Raw genomic sequence first — 18,068 nt, 5'->3', positions numbered from 1 at the left:
TGCTTCACTTGAGCCGAACCGAGACTCACATTTTTCAGAGGACCAGAGTTTGCTTGTTTGCTCCGCACCAGAGTTCGAGTGAACCTTTCACATATCACAAAAAGACAAAACTATCCGAGGAAGCAAAGCATGGTGCGGATCAAAGAGGTGTGTGTGAAAGCACCCTAAGACACAAGTCAGTGGTTGGCTATTAAACTAAAAGCTTCTTGCCCCAAAAGATGGTGACAGGAGGTGTGATGGATAGATAGATAGATAGATACTTTATTCATCTCCAAGAGAAATTCACAGTTCCAGCAGCTTACAGGTATGGGAACACAGGGGCATGCAGGGAAAGTACAATGTAAAAATTTTAAAATTTCAAAATTTTAAAATTTAAAACAGTGCAAAAAAAGTACTAAGGTAAAATATAATGGTATAAAAATGAAATACAGTATAGTGTCTGCCAGTCCAGTTCAAGTGCAGTTGTGCAGATGACAGTGTGCAAGATACAGATCACGTGGGTTGTGACGTCAAGTGAATACTATGGCTGTATTCCAAATGTCACACTCCATACTAAGCACTATAAACTCAATGAGTTTATACTGTGTAAGTATGGCTAGGATTGTTAGGATGATGACCGTTCCCATTGAAGTATACTAACAAGTTTCCCAAGATTTCAAACCTACAACAACAAAAACTTGAAGCACACTGAGGCTAAATATCACTGTTGATTCTCCACCTTTGAAAGTTCTGAAAACATTTTAAGTGAGAAAGTGACCAAGTAGAATATCAACATGTGGTCATTTGATCCATAAAAGTCGCAGAAACACATTTCATGCCAACATTTCGGCATGATTTTTGGAGACTCTCCATTGTACTTTTGACAAACCCTTTGATTAACTTCAATACAAGAGCCCTATTTACAAAAGGGTTAAGAACTAATGGAAGACAAGAAAAGTTTTGAACAGGGGATGTTTTACTTTTAGCTTGAAGCCGGTCCCAGGATGATTTTATGTTGTACTCGCAATGCATCATGGGTTAGGGTTTGGGTTGAGTATGACTAGTGTGCCCACCGTGTATACTTAAAAATTGTCCCCATATAGTACACATCCAGGTATTTCTTGCGTATTCAATCTTTCCATACTATCGATTGTGAAAGCACTACATACTTATTTTGATGCAGATGCAGACGCGCTCATTGGCCAATCTCTTGGCGGCTGGTGCATTTTCCTCCGGTGGGGCAACAACTCCGAAATAGACATACTGTACACCAAAAACAGAGTTTGTGTCGCTTTGAACAAATAAGTTAGGAAAATTGCAGTTACAGAACTCATTTAAAACTAACCACATTTATTGTCACAGAACCCATAAACAAGCAAGAACAAATGTAGTATATACCAGTGGTTCTCAAACTTTTTTGGCTTCAAAACATAAAATTTAACACCTAGTTTACAAAATATGGACATATTCAAAATTTGAAATCATTTCAAAGTTTATTCGTTTCTTTGCCTTTTCTAAAAAGTGCTTTAAATGGGTCCTAACGGTCTTTATCCATGCTGGGTCGGGAGGTAGGCAGGGAATGCAGAATTATTTAATTTAAATTTATCTTTCTTCATTTTGCTTCTCTTTCTATTGTCCCAAAGTTTCACCTGTCAATCAGCCACTTTATAACGGATGACAGTGACATCAGCCCCTCCCATGGCGGATGGGGGTGTTGTGTAAATTAAAAAAAAAAAAAGTTGTGTAAGTTATCCGGCTGCATTCTACTCTACGCAGCCGCTGAGTCTCTCTGAGACACTCCACTGACTCGTATTGAAGAGGAGTTACTGCGCATGTACAACTTTTAACAAGAGTGGACGATAAAACTTACTGCGCCCCAAGGAGGGGACACAGATGAATGAAACAACTTCACACATAATCATTATCTATATAATATTTATTCTGCGCAAAGGCTTTCTACATTTGAAACTAATGCACATTGGTTATTTTTTTTTTTGCACAAACCCTAGCTGTTTTCATTATTTTTAACAGGAATTTTTAAAAAGTTTGCTTTTTTATTTATTTATTTTTTTTACCTGCAATTCAAATTACCGGAATTTCCCTTTGTGGGTGAAATAAAACGTTTTCTTCAAGAAAGATTCAAGATTAGATTAACAGAAGTGTGTGTGTGTGTGTGTGTGTGTGTGTGTGTGTGTGTGTGTGTGTGTGTGTGTGTTGGGGGGGATCCTTGTGTCTTTTCTAAGGTTTCATTATTCCTAAACTACGCCCCTGAGGTCTTCCAGTTCCCGCCTCCTTTCTGAGGTCCTTTTTTTCCTCCCTTCAGTCCAACGGCTCAGAGACAGAGGGAAGGCTGAGAACAACAAGAAGCCAAACCATCATGGCACTATGCACAGTCTCCCAGCCTGGGACAGAGTACGACCCCAGCGTGTTTCTTTCCGCTCGGAACATGCTAGAGCTCAGCAGAATGAGTCCGCAGGAATGAAGACACCATGAGGGTCATCTTCATCCAAAACGCCGGCTTCGTGGCTGCTTTTTCACCATTGTGGTGACGTGGGCGTGCTTTAGGACGACGGACGAAGAGTAGAAGCTCGGAGGCGGAATGACCTTCACTACACAGCGCCGCAGTCCTTCTTCAAACGGCGTGAGACAAATCTTTTGTTCACGGCCCTGGCGTGTGCGCGCTCACTGTGATTAAAATGAACCCGAAATTGAGGACAGTCCGTCATTTAAAGCCTCAAGTCCGTTATTAGCTCGACAATACCGCAGTAATTGCACTCCTAGCGGAAGAAATAATCCTAATTATATGGATCAAAGCCAGTGGATCCGCGAAGACAATCAGGAATGGTTCAATTCCAGGTGTGATAACATGTTTTGTGTTGTTATTTATTTATTTATATTCCATAGTATTAGGCCTTTAAGTATCTTATTATCCAGGTGGGAGCAGGTAGATAGATATTGGTAAGGTAGTTTAAATACTTCCTCGGCCAAATGGAAACTGCTTATTTACCGTCCCGCCGAGGGACCCCTGTGTGCTCCCTGGGGGTCGCTAGCCCTGGGCCTGACCTAGCAACGCCATTCGGGAGCCCGGCTGTAAAAAAGCACCACCACAAGCACAACCTGAAGCATCGCTACGAACTGCTGGAGACGCTGGGCAGAGGAACTTACGGGAAGGTGAAGAAGGCCATCGAGCGGCAGTCTGGCAGAGAGGTGAGCCCGTCTTTGCGTCATTTCATGGGTTGCACTTTCTCTCCCTCCCAGTCCTGAATGGACTACATTAAAGTTCTATGTGTATAAATGACAAGAATAACAAGTAAAGAAAAATTACAATGAACTAAACAGAAAGGCTTGATGTACAGAAATGTGTGGAAAATAGGGCTGTGCATTGCCATGAATCTGACGATACAATACGATTCACTTTTTGCATGGCACAATACGATATATCCCGATACTAAACAATATGATATACAGTGTGATATTATTAATTACAAATGTCACCTTTACAAGTACAAAATGGTATAAAATAAAATTTATTTCATTTTTTTTTTTTTAAACTTGCGATTACTAGTACATGGTAACTAACTGTAATTCAACTACCAATGTATATATAAAAAAACAAGTGTATGTTTATCAAACTGTCAAATAAAAATTTTCAAAAAAGTAAAATTTTTACTTCTACAACAGATTCTGATTCTGTTGATTTATTTAACCACACACATCTATAAAAGTGCCCAGTAGGTTTTATGAAAAATAAAGTGCAATCATCATCCATACCGAAAATGCATCGAGGAGTGAGGTAGTTTAATAAGGTCTGGTGTGGTTCACTGACACTTAGTGACCAGGCCTTTAGTGCTATGCATATGTTAAGGCAATTATGTATTTTTTCATTAAAAAAAAAAAGTGATTTGAAAAAATGGTTTTGGACATTTTTTGGATCGATACAATAATCGTGCGATTAAATATGATATATCGCAGAAACAGTTTTTTCTTACACCCGTAGTAGAAAACATTCTTTATAACTATTGAGTTCAATTGATACATTTGCAAGGGTGTGAGAAGACGTAAAAACATTCAAACAGCAAATTTATGGGAAATGTTAGTGTTTTCCTTTTTTAACAACAGAACAGCCTTATATCAAGACTATACAATACCGTGTGATTTGCTTGACATTGATTTGCAGTGACCCCAGTCAAACAAACTAATTTTTTAGCTAATTGGGTGTAGTTGGGATAAGTGACTCGTGTTATCACACTTGTTAAGTATGGTAAGGGAGCTTAACTGTGTGGACACTTTAAGAAACTGTTGAAGACTTTGCTTTTCAGCAAAGCTTTTAGTTAACTGGATTTTTATTTTATTTTATCCTCTTATAATGGTGCTCTTAATGTATATGCACCCATGTTTTGTTATTCTATTATGATGTTGCACTTGTATTTTCACCACAGCTCTGTAGATCACTTTGTGATTTTATCTGCAAAAAGCACTTTATAAATAAATTACTTATATTTACTTGTACATAATAGAAGTTGCTATTGACACAAAGTTTTTTGGTTTTGACGAGAAGACTATTTTAAACAATTAACACAAAAACACATTTGTTAATAATAATCTTATCCGGAAATTCCAAACAAATAATTTGGGCCTCAGATTTTCCATTTCAATTTTTTTTCCAAATCAATGTAATAGTTTACCTATTTAGGTTTTGTTTTCCCAATTAGTGGTGTTCAGATCAATCCAAAAATATCAATAATATCAACACCAGGTATTGGTCTTTTTTCTAACCTTTTATTTTCCCGTGATTGTCTCACTGCGATTAAGAATCTCTGTTCAGGAGAGTCCTGGAGCAATTAGGTGGAGGGTACTTGCTCGAGGTCCCACAGTGATGGCATGCAGTGGATTTGAACCAGCAATCCTCTGGCTACAAGCCCACTTCATTAAGCGGTAGACCACCTCTGCCATGATACCAATGTAAAAAGATTGATTCTCTAGTTTTGTTTTCTCCCCTACGTACACTGCTGTGGTTTCGACAAAGAGGCGTGTCCTGGCTGTCTGTGTATCTTATCTTATCTTAAGTGCTGCTATATAAAAGACTGTTAGATACAGTGGTAACAAAACACAGAGCTACAGAAACAGAGGGTGGAGACACATCCCTGGTTGCTGTCACGACTGACCCAGACACTGCAAAACTAGATCTTCCCAAGGTGTGAGCCAAACTACAAAATCATAACAATATGATCAAGTATGATCTTTCTACTTTTAACCAGCTAACAGCAGAGCATGCATTTAGCTAAGGCAATAGCTAGCTCCGTTTACATGAGAGCTTTCATTTTCCTTTAATTCAGAATAAAAGTTAAACCCTCTTTAAAAAGATTATAAATCACTTTGTAAACACCTAATTTCTATTGAAAATGGTAATTCCAAACTAAACTTAAATCCAAATTAAGTGGCTGGTTTATTCTGATTTTAATTCCGAATGGAAACATTTCTCCTATTGTGTAGGGCAGCTTCTTGTAATAATATCAGTTGGTGCGTACACCAAAGGAACACAAAAACCACCAAAAGCACAGCATCTTGTTGCTGCTCCATTGTTGAATGTTGTAAAAGAGCAGGCGGAATTTCCGCCTTCGTATCACTTTGAAACAGATGAGTGCCCCCAAGTGACTTGTCTGCTGTGAACACAAACCGAGCCAAATCAAGGTGATACATTTATCAGCTTTTCCCCGCTCATTCGGCCTCAGTCTCGGACTATACTGGTGGGAAAGCAGCCTGTGGGGCGGATTTACTAAAGGTCTGCTGCTGTAAAAAACATGCACAAACTATACATGCTGATAGATATTGTTGGGCAACTATATACCCCACCACTCTTTCCTGATTGCATCTGACAAGCATTTTTGTCTCATGAATATGCACTATGGGCAGATCATCTTTGGTTCACTAAATAATTTGAGGAGGAATTGCAGTGAAGGTTGCAAGAAGAAGAGGCAGAGAAAATGAAAGGAAAAAACAGCTATTACATTATTTTATTGCTGTAATTATATATTAAGCTTCCTTTTTACTCCAAAATATTAATGACCCATCTGTGATGACAGAATTATGGTATTGGTGATTGAATAATTTACTCAGGGTATCTCTCTATATCAGCAAACCTATGCTTCCAGTATGTTTTTTACACAACTGGCTCTGTTGTTATTGTCTTCATACTTCAAAGCTCAGAGAGTGTCATTGTGCCAACTGATTTAAGATATTCCGAGTTCCCTATGGCTTAATGGGGTGACAGCCCAAAACAACTTTGCTCTGGCTATCCACAGTAAGAAATATAAAGAAGGGGACTATTGATGGCACGTGCAGATGATGCATCCTGGATAGGAAGCTTTCACTCAATGCTAATATACAGGAGGAGCCACCATCACAACAAGGGATGTATACCAAGTCTTATTCACGCAGAGCAAAATATTACATCACTCACTCTCCAACAATGTATTTAGTGAGGGGGTTGGAAGGGGAAGGAGGGACAATACTGACATTCCTCAGTGGTGTGATAAGGAAATATAATTCCCATCTGCGAGTGTGTGTTCCTCCTCAATGAGTCAGACACAGACTCAACCCAGCAGATCTTCAGACTATGCAGAGATACAGGATCTCAAGAATACTTTACTACTTTCAGGGTTAACACCAGAAATTTTTCACAATGTAGGGGGTTTGCTTGACGCGAGTCTTGTAGGGAGGTCCGGAGGCATGATGAACATAGGCTTCTCAGCTAACTCAGCAGATAAGCGGTTTCTCTTCTCATCCATAATAGTTGAGGTAGCGCTGAAAAGTCTCTCACTGTCCACGCTTGTACATGGAGCACCGAGATATTTACCTGCAACAGCAGCCAGTGAGAGATGGAGGTTAGATCGGGCCCAAAAAATCCAGCCTGGCTTTAATGGAAGTCATAGTAACACGCCAAAAATAAACAATCAAACGCACAAAGAACCGTCTTACATCGTCATACACTCACACTATCGTGGGAATAGAATTGTTCACTCTTTTCCTCGCTTACGCCCGCCCTTTCCCCAGCCTCCCAGCTAATCAACACTCAGAACACATGTAAATAAAGACACACATTGGCAGAGAAAGCTGCACGTAACCATGATGCCTTCTCGGCCATGGGAAGTCTCAGCATCAGGTAACCACTGAATATACACAAGTGGAACATAACCAGAACATAGAACCCAGTCCGTTACAGCATTGCAGACCAGACCGCGCGGCCCGTGTGTGGAGCGAAGACCTGACTGAAGCACACAATCATATTTGTTCCCTGTGCTCCAGTAGCAAGTGAGGAATGAGCAAAATCAGTAAATAATATTCAGTGAATATGAACGCTGAACAACAAAACGCAACACAACACCGTCAACATCCCATCCCACTACTAGCAGAAATCACTTTAGAAATGATTATGAAAAAATGATAATAATATAATAGAGATTTTTTTAAAATAATAAAAAATATTCTCAGTCATTTCATAAGTCCGTCAATAAAATGGTACGTGTGTGCTATGACTTGTTTTTAACTCACTCAGTGCCATTGACGAGATAACTTGCCATTTGCGTTTTTTTCATGGAGATTACTGGAAAACACCCTGGTGGATGTCTCACATCAATATCTAAGCTGTAATGTGATGTAGTAACCAACTAGTGCCCTGAAGGTGGCAGCAGTACACCTTTAGATGTGAACAGGAACGAGTGCGATTTTGGTGCTACAGAGTGATATTGTGAAGTATCCAGCAGCACATACTAACACAGAACGTGTGGACCTGAGTGGATTATTAATAATGTTGCGATCGTGAGATAAAACTATCAACTAACCGAGCTAAACGGGTCATTGCTGCGTGTTGGGAGGAAGAGGAAGTTACGTCTGTGTGATTGACGGGGGGGAGATAGAAAATATAGTAAGCCTGTGAGCGAGATAGAAAAATATTAGGTGACATGTAGGTGGTAGCAGCGCACCTTTGGATGTAGAGCTCAGATGGAGAGGAAACGATTTTACAAGACAGAAAATGGCGCTACGAGAGATGATGTCGATGTCTCCATCAGCGCACAGCCGACCAGAGCATGTGTGGAACTTTAGTGGATTATTGGAGTGTAACGATAGTGAGATAAAATAATAAAAAAAAACAAAAAAACGGGGCAAGCGGTGACACTCTGCATGTCCGGGAGGAAGAGGAAGTTGCGTGTGTGCAGACTGAGGGAGAGAAACTTGGAGGATCGCCAAAATACAGTAAGAAATCCATTCAACTCTGACCCAGATAGCAAAATAATAATAGTTTTGCCATCAAAAGCCTGGTCTCAGTGTTTTGTTTTTGTTTTTTTTTCTTTTTAATATAGGGAAACAATGTTCAGATATTAGAGTTGTCACTAAAGCAAAAAAAAAAAAAAAAATTCTTTAAAGTCACTGACAGGGTTTTCTTTTTTTTTTCTAGAAAAAGGCTGTTTTCTCAACTTTTTGCTCTGAAACTGAAGATTTGTGTAAAACTTGCTCCATTCAACGGCTGATTACGGGAGAACGAAACAAGCCAGAAACAAAAAAAAGAAAAAAATTATGAAGAAAGTATAGGCTTCAATCTTTCAGAATCTAATTTCAGATTGTTATAGTATAAAATATTCTATGGGCCTTTAGAAATCAGTCAAAATGCTCAAAAACGGTTGGCACTGAGGGGGATAGAAATTCTGAAAATGGCTGGCAATGAATGAGTTTAAATGCCTGTTTAAAGAGGCCATATTCAAAGAAGCTCCTTTGGTAAATGTCATTAATTATTTGTTATGTATTTATTCATTTACATTGCTTACTATTCTAATTTATGCTAATTTTTTTCTAATTTCAACTTTATTATTTTTCTTTGATAACAATAAAATCATAATATATTAGTATTAATAATACAGTATAAATGATACAAACGTTTTCTATCATATTATTTTTTATATTTATAATTTGTATTGCCTTGAAGGCAACATCATTTGATGTTTAATTTGAGTTAAATGAGAAGATAATGCCTGAATATTAATTGGTGAATTTAAGGAGATGACTGACCTTGGGATGGTTTGTTCTGTGAGGTAGTTCTGCACCTCAGCAACTGCAGAGGATGTGGTGGAATATCTGGTCTCAACTTCACTCTATTCTAAGATCTCATCGAAGATGCCCCAAAGGCTGCTGCTTGCCTGGCTCTTCCTTCTGCGTGTCATTCCTGACCTCAATCTTCTTCACTGTTTTGGTGAAAACATCTTTTTCAAACCTCTGGCTGTCTGGACACATTAAATATCTGAGAAAAAGATAATAATGGATGTACATCATTAACAAAATAAAAGTAACATTACCCTAATATTATCATATTTGCAAATAATACATGACTGCAAAATAAGTAAACATTGGACTTGCCTGTCTTTAAATCTTGGATCAATCAATGTTGTAGAGGGGTTCCATTTCAACATTAGTGAAGCGTCTGTTGACTGCCTGTGCTGTTCATAGTTTTTATTCCTTTATCATTGCTGTCCTCTTGGGAAAGAACACGCTTCAACACTGATTGCAGGAATCACATCAGCACATGTTGCAGTTTTAGAGCCCTATAAAATCCGTTTTTTTTTTTTTTTCGAAATTCCGTTTTATTTTTTCCAAAATTCCATTTCTTCCACTTTAATTTTTTAAATTAGTTTTTTTCAAAGAAATATTTATAATTTTTTAAAGAAATTATTAGTTTTTAACTCCTGTGTGGAAACAAAATAAATCTTCTATCTATCTATCTATCTATCTATCTATCTATCTATCTATCTATCTATCTATCTATCTATCTATCTATCTATAAAAGCAAAGGTTTGTGAGTGTGCGTGTGTGTGGAGTGAATATCTCTCCGACGCAGTACGTGTTTAACCTGAAACTTAGTCTATGGATTCCAAATACCCCAAGTGTGTGCACCTGTTATTTTGGTGTAGCAAAACGTTCAAAACGTTGATTTTAAGATTACAGCCCTCTCGGTATTGAGTGCACTACTTCTAGTTAATGACGTCACTGTGTCGCTGTTTGTTTAGGTTGAAAAAAAAAGAAAAAAGTCAATATTAAAAACGTTTTTGTACTGCTAAATTTAAGTTAATATTTCATGGTTATTTAAAATCCCTGTGATCCCAAACTTCCTTTAAGTCATTACGTCTCAAAAACGGGAGCTCTTTCAATAGGTCATTTGAAACCGTTAGCCACTGGTGAGTATTTTGCCGACAAGGTTCCCATTGTTTAAACCATATAACTGTCTCACTAGAGTCGGTATTGAACTCAACCCGTTCAATACTCCATCTGGAAAACTGCAGATCCTCTGGTGCCGTGCATGGAAGTTATGCCCTGACTCCTCGGTTCGAAGGTAAACAATGATTTTTGTTGAAAAAAAGACACCCGAATTGTAGATAATACTTTAATTTACTTACTCACTCATGTAGTTTGGAGCTTTGCATTTTGATTTGCGCCGTTTAGTAACTTTTCCCATTGGCGCTATAATGGATTTGGAGTTTGGTCGTCAGTGTTTCAAACATTTTACGAGAACACACACACACACACACACATACAACACACATAAAGTATTTATATTAAAAATATACTAAATAAGTAAAATAAAACAAAAAACGAAACAATATTTTATAAAAAGTACACAAAAGGACAACAGAAATGCATTACAGTGGTTTAAGATTGATGAGTTTAATGCAGCCAAGACAGGAGGAGGGAGGGCGGTGCACCTAATAAACAGTCCCCGGAAACATTTCCCCATAAAAAAAAGTTCCTTGCCCCATGTTGACGGTGTTTCATGTCAATTTTTTCCATTTCCACGTTTAACCGTTTTCATTGGTCGATTCCGTGATTCTGTCCGCGATTTAGTTAACGTAGATTTTATAGGGCCCTACAGTTTCTGCACTCACTACTCTTGTGTGCTACTCAAATGTAGTAAGAACTTGCACAGTTTTTTCCACTAATAGGCACTTCTTTCCAGTAAGAGAAGATGACAGGCGATGTTGTGACGCATACAAACTGATAGGACATTTTTGCTCCAGTAGATTTTGCAACATATAAAGTATACTGTTCCATCTAACCTGGACATCCTGCTGCAGTCGCTAGGTAGGCATTTTAAGGTCAACTTGGATGTCCTCAAGACATGAATAGGCCTGGGGGAATGCTTGAAGTGACCGACAATCTTTCTGGTGTTAGCCAGTAGGTCACTTACGCTACGCTGAGAGAGTAAAACCTTGTGCACTATGAGGTGAAGTGTGTGAGAGATGCAGTCCAGGTGCCGCACTCCCACTTCACTCATGGCTTTTCTCATATTGCTTGCATTATCTCGTAAAATGACATGGACCCGTTGGGTCTCTATTTTCCAGGCATTCAACATTTGTTCGATGGCTTCTTTTACATGTTGGGCAGTGTAGTATAGCGTTCACCAGTTTGAACGAGGGGTCTATCTAATAGAGGGTTTTCATCTACGTCACGTTCAAGGCAGTAACCCTGATGCAGGGCCATATTGGAGGCACTCGGAGGTAAACACTGCAATGGATAAATGTCCACAAAAAAAGCTCCTCAAAATGTGTTACAGATGCAAAGGCATACAGGGATGGATTTGGTCTGCAGGAAATAGCACGGTATTTGGAAAAGTTACGGTTTATTGGTGGTGCAGATCCATACGAGTTGGCTCCCTCGTCTTAGATCATTGACGGCCCGGAGAGTCTTCCGTCTATTGCGTATCCTGATATCAACTACCTGGTTGTAACCCTAACCCAATCTGGGTCATCCTTTTGATAAAGGTCAGACCTTTTACCTGAAGTACATCGAGAAATACAGCACATTTTAAGAACTTGTTGCTACTGTAGCAGGCTATTAAATTTGATTATATTAAGTCAGCAATGCCACATGCAGTAGCTTGATATGAATTATATTATTATCATCACACTAGAAACTGCTATCAACAGTTCAATTACCTGACAAGAATTGGGCTTAACAAATTCGGTTGTTATCCAGATTTTTGCCTCATAGGTCCTGGTTTAGCTTCGCTAACCACAAGCCCCTCCTTTCCTCTGATAACGATTGTCATTGTTCTCCCTGATTTGTTATAACTTTTGGCAGTCTACTCCAAATGTTTTTCACAGTCTGACTGATTGGTACAACCAAAAACACCGCAATAATTCACCATTTCCTTTCGTTCGATGATTTTCCTCCTCAGTTGACTGTTGCAAGTTTATTTTAGAATAATAATTTTACATTTAAATATCCACAAAGCTGTTGCATTTTTTATTTTTGCACTACAAGGAAACTTAAAACTCAGGACACTTTATTGGTTGTTGTTTGTTAGTTTGTCCTGTAGATTATTATTATATCATCTACCCCAAACCCTGTGATTTTTTTTTATTTGTTAAACCAAAATACTGCTGTGCACTTTATTTTAGTCAAAGAGCTCCAAACAGGTCTGCAGTGGAACCTGTTGAACACATTTATTTTGTTTTTAAAATGTGAAAAAGCAAAGACTTAAGGAACTGATATAATTTAGTATTTTGGACAGCAATGTTCTAAACTTTTAATTTATATTTGAGATAACCACCTCATGTGCACACGTTTGGGTTTTTTCACAGGTATTGTTCAATGTTTTACAATAAAATAAGATTGGAACATTCAAGATGCATGATGTCAGTTATGAAAAAAAACTGTGATCGGCCAAAATCTTCTCTTTCAGCCTACGTGCCTCTTTTTGTTCCCAGCAATCCTTTTTCTAATGTATATTGATTTTGATTTGTAGACATTCTATTGGGTGGATGAAAAGCTTCTCACTGCCCATTGAGGTTTTGCATTGTTGTTTTAACTCCTCCACGAGACCTTGATACCTTTCCAAATTACTCGCACATTTCTCACATGCTGTCTTTGAGCAGCCTGAGCATAACTTACATGGGTACAGTTGTGACTGCTGTCTGTACTGGCTTAGGGTTTCTTGCCATTATATATTATATATTTGTAGATCTTTACTGATTCTCACCGGTTTCACACTCTCACTCTGTTTGCAGTTATGTTTTGATGGAAGCCTTTTCTGATTGCTTCTTATTCAGGACACAGTCCAGTTGTGTGTATGTCTCCAGCAGACTGGGGTAGGCCATCATTTGGTTACCCCATTGCCTTGTGCCATTTCCTTACATGATTTTGGCAATTTGTAGAAAAATCTCTCCGGTTTGATACAGTTGAGCGGTTTCTCATCTCAGCCAGCATCTTCACGTGTACAATGTTCAAGTGTTCCTGAGTATCAATGTACTGCTGCTGCTGCTTTGCTGGTGTGATAGTTCATTTTATGTCACAGCCTCTCTCCTGATTGACTATTTTGGCATACAGCATTCGCACTTGCATTTTCTCTGAACAGTTTTACAAGTTAGGTTTTTGGCTTTAAAAGGACAAGATAATCAAACATGTTTTTGGAGAAAGACGCCACATGGTGTTCAGTCTAACTTATGCACACTGTAGGTTTCTCAAATTTAATAATGCACATAACACACATGTTTTGTATGTCCGTGCTCAGTGTTATTTGCCTCCTGCTTTGAAACCTCTGTCCTAATTAAAGATACTTTGTGTTTAAGGTGGCCATTAAGTCAATCCGAAAGGAGAAGATCAAGGATGAGCAGGACATGGTGCACATCCGCAGAGAGATTGAGATCATGTCATCTCTGCGCCACCCTCACATCATCTCCATATATGAAGGTAAGGATCTGTTTCATGTTTGGAAGCATCCATTTGAACTGAACACTTGTATATAAATGTCCCATATCAGTAACGGTTTTAAAAAAACATTAAAGCTGCTGTTTGGACATACTGTAGTTCACTTGCTTTTTGAGAAGGATGAATTTCGTAGTCCTAGTGTAATTTTTCTCTGAGTGAGAATAACTTTATCTCTGTCTTATATTTCTTAATGTAGGTATTATTATTTTTTTACTGTTAAACAGTTTCTGACTGTGGTTTTATCAAAGACATTTTGGAAAGTTGTTGCTGTAGCCTCTTTAGGAGTCCCAATTTGCAAGATACATTGTGTTATCAATAGGGATGGACGATATGGACTAAAAAAAATGATCCCGATAATTTCTGGTATTAATCACGATAACGATAAACATTACGATAAATAAAAAACTATAAATAAATAAAACAATTCCCAACTTAAAGTGTAAACAGGTTCTTTACAAACACAAATAAATGTAAATACATCAACAATAGACACATTAAAAAGGCTACAATATCTGATGACTCAGAGTTCATGGGCTGATATTTTATGAAATATATTAGTGCATGTGGATCACTGTTAGTGTTATTGTATGTAATTCATTTATTTCCTCACTCAAAATTAAATTATTTTCTAAAAAAAAAAAAAGCACATGAAAAGCAAAAATAACTCCATCAGTGGTTTTACTGCTGCTGAATCTTGTTTCATTCATCTTATGAGTTACATAAAGTTATGGTTAATAAATAATTCTGATTTCCTATAATTAAACCAGATCAAGCTGATGATTTAATCATTCAGTATATTAAGGTGTACTAATCTCAATAGTTAAATTAGTCTAATGGAACCAGCTTTGTCTTGTGAATGCGTAAAATATAATTAAAAAATATTGCATTTCACAAGTTTGGACGGATTAATAGTGACATTATTATTTATGTTAACATTTATTTCACAAAACGTGTGACATGTTTAGCTTTTATTCTTCCATACAAGTGTTAAATCTGACCATAAACAAATCGGTGGCTCTGCGGCTTTATGACAATAAGATGGTCTATTCCATATATGGAGTGGTTAGCATTAGCTATTAGCCCAGTGTGTCGGTGTGTTAGCTTAGTATAGTTAGCTTTAGTTGAGTTCCCAGTTCATAATCGTTGCTGCGGGTTCATCTCTGTCCCCGTGTTTATGGAACTTTGGGTGGATCTGATGGTGGAACTTGGATTGGTTCACTTTGTTGGATGGTTGTCTGGTTTTAACCAAGTAGCAGTCCACGATGTATCACAGCACGGCAGCTTCTGGTAGCTGAGACCAGCACCGCTGTGTGTGTGTGTGTGTGTGTGTGTGTGTGTGTGTGTGTGTGTGTGTGTGTGTGTGTGTGTGTGTGTGTGTGTGTGTGTGTGTGTGTGTGTGTGTGTGTGTGTGTGTGTGTGTGTGTGTGTGTGTGTGTGTGTGTGTGTGTGTGTGCGCGCGCGCGCGCGTGCGTGTGTGTGGGTGGGAGGTGTGCTCCCGTAAACAACGTTCCGCTCCAGAGAATAATAACTTGACAACATACAGGGGCAGTTTTGGCCTGTGGAACAAGGTTTTTATGGGCATTCTTGGCTAAATTGAGGGACAAATGGCCCGTGGCCCTCGCTAATTTCCGACATGGGCATTTATCATTTATATCGTGGATGACATATTCTTACCGGTGAGAATGTTTTTGATGATAAATCATAAACGAATATAAATATCGCACATTCCTAGTTATCAAACACTTTACATGTATTGCTGAATTAAACCAGAAATAAAATCATCTATCTAAGATACACATAAACAAAAACACACAAAATGCCATATTCTCTACATATGCTCATTTAGCACCAGGTCTTTTAAGGAATGACATGCAGATGTCATAATAGCTCCAGGACTGCAGCTTTGGGATGTAATTCATCTTCTCTGTCTGACTGCTCTGGAATGTAGACTATTTGCATGGCTTTGACTGTGGGCACCTTGATCTCTCTCTCTCTCTCTCTCTCTCTCTCTCTCTCTGTGTGTGTGTGTTGGGGGGTCACACATGGTAACACCTGATCCCTACACTTGCAACCACATACTGACATGTAATTGTGCATGCACACACACACACAAGTTCACTCTGGTTCCCAGCTGCAATTGTCTGTAAGTATTTGCAGATGTTTGGCTCCAAGATCAAGTTCAGAGGAGACGAGAAAAGAGACCTCTTAGATGTGGGAGCGCCAGTCCCTGAGAATATCACTCCTCACATAAACACAACACTCAGTCTGACTGCTATGCAGTGAGAGGAAAGGCCTACGTTTCCCCTGGAGCTGTGTTGACATACATCTGCCCCAGGAAGCAACGCTCCAAATATCAAAGCCTCGCAGTCATGGTCAAACAGACTTTTTCATGTGAGACCTTTAGAAATTCCGAATGATCTTCAGAGGAGAACAGTTGAGGGTTAAAGTGGAAGTGCGTATATGCAACACACGTTTCTGTTTGTCATGGGAACGTGTCAGCCTGAGGTCTGAAACACAGTTGTCTGCTCCTAGATCATTAAAAGACAGCACAGCTTTGTAAATGTCATTGGGCCCTTGTGCTTGTGTACGAGTGTGTATAATGTGTGTTTGTGTGCGTGCGTGCTTTTTGCTTCACCAGTTTCGCTGCTGCCCTCACTTTACAGTGTCTCGTGACCTGGCCTCCATCCAACCTCACTCAGGAAACACATGAGGCTTGCTCATTTTAATATACAGCAACACCCTCTTCAACAAGCTCTGCTAAACTGTAATGTATGAGGAAAAGCTGATCCAGATGTGCGTGTAATGATTGATTGTAACCACTCCCTCACGTTCTGCATCCATCAGAATCCTGTGTGCATTTTTTTTCAGACTTTGTTCTTTGTTCCTCGAGAAAAGCATCCAAAACACATCTCAGTAGTTATTATTTAAAACAGAGTTTTTCAACCTTGGAGTCGTGACCCCATTTGGAGTTGCATGGAATTAAAATAGGGTCTCAACTGCATTCTATACAGTACTTAAAGCTGATATCCGGTGTTTCTGAGAAATTTATGTTTATGTATGATTATTTTGAAATGCAAAAAAATACCTAATTAGTCTTTTACTATGGTCTACTGCCAGTGATCATTTATATACATTAATGAATATAAGTCCCGCCTTCGTCCTATACACCCCTATACTAATGGAAACGATCGCTGAGTGCGCCCAGCCAATAGGCTTTGACTTCCTGTTTTTGAGACTGTCAATCAAAGTGAATGTGGAACTGTGCACGGAAACAAGGCTGCGCATCACAACAGCAAACAGGTAAATATGATTTTGGCTCTTACCTGACCCATAGATCTATATCAATGTGACCCGATGCAACCTTGTTATGTTCCACGATGCGCGTGCAGAAAAGTTGAGGCGTGGCTTCTGGTAGATTGCAGAGGCAGAGGGAGGAAGTGAGGCTGTTTAGGGCGGGACATCGAGACGTTTCTCAGAAACTCCAAATAGCAGCTTTAAACTTTCTCAAATATAAATCTAGTTGAAATTTATGGTATCAAAATGGGGTCATGACCCGAAAAATGTTGGGAACCTCTGATTTCAAAAAAATAAATTCAGTTCAGACTAAAACTAATATTAATATTAATTTACTGTTGCAAAGCAAGAAATGCAGGTTAGAAGAAACCAACTGGTCTTTTTTAAGGCTAATGAAGGAGTAACTTACTTATATTAGCTTAGATAATGTAATATCAAAGTCATCTGTGGCCTTTTAGTGAATTGAAAGTGTGGCACATAACACGCCTTCAGTTGCGTTCACACCGAATGATGAGTCGCTTGAACAATGTCTTGCTTTTTAGTCACTCCATCACTTCATCGCTCCAGTGACGTGATGACAGGGGAATAGTATGTGTCTGCAGAGCGCTTGGAGGGCTGCTGCATCGAGAGGGCTGATCACTTCTTCTCCGGCCGTACGTTTACAGTAGGGCTGCAACTAACGACTATTTTAAAAGTCGACTCGTCATTAGTCATTATTGAAACGATTAACGAACTAGTCAGATGACGAATTGTACATTTATTTGCGCTATGTTGCTACAATCTTTCTTGGGGCAAATTACGTCAAATAAATAAATAAATAAATAAATAAAACAATTCCCAACTTAGTGTAAACAGGTTCCTTACAAACACAGAAGAAATTGAATAAATCAACATTAGAATCTGCTTCAGTAATAGCATTTACACATTAAAAAGTTTGCGCATATTGGTTATTCCATTAGTGTTATTCTATATAATTAATTTATTTCCTCATTAATAATGAAATTATTTTCCAAAAAATATAAAATGCACATGAAAAGCAAAAA

At 38.5% G+C, this 18,068-nt stretch overlaps 1 protein-coding gene across 1 annotated transcript in view; it reads left to right on the top strand.

Annotated features, from left to right (window-relative positions):
* The first annotated feature begins 2,307 nt into the window (after nt 1-2,307).
* nuak1b (NUAK family, SNF1-like kinase, 1b) overlaps nt 2,308-18,068 on the top strand; it is a 41,173-nt gene continuing 25,412 nt past the window's right edge. The window contains exons 1-2 of the mRNA XM_028450773.1: nt 2,308-3,186; nt 13,593-13,713. Of these exons, the coding sequence (XP_028306574.1) occupies nt 2,968-3,186; nt 13,593-13,713 (340 nt within the window). The 5' untranslated portion in view covers nt 2,308-2,967. The remainder of the gene's footprint in view (nt 3,187-13,592; nt 13,714-18,068) is intronic.

Source organism: Gouania willdenowi, chromosome 6, assembly GCF_900634775.1.
Source record: "Gouania willdenowi chromosome 6, fGouWil2.1, whole genome shotgun sequence".
Lineage (NCBI taxonomy): Eukaryota > Metazoa > Chordata > Actinopteri > Blenniiformes > Gobiesocidae > Gouania > Gouania willdenowi.
The sequence above is the reverse complement of the archived record's forward strand: the minus strand, read 5'-3'. Positions and strand labels throughout refer to the sequence as shown.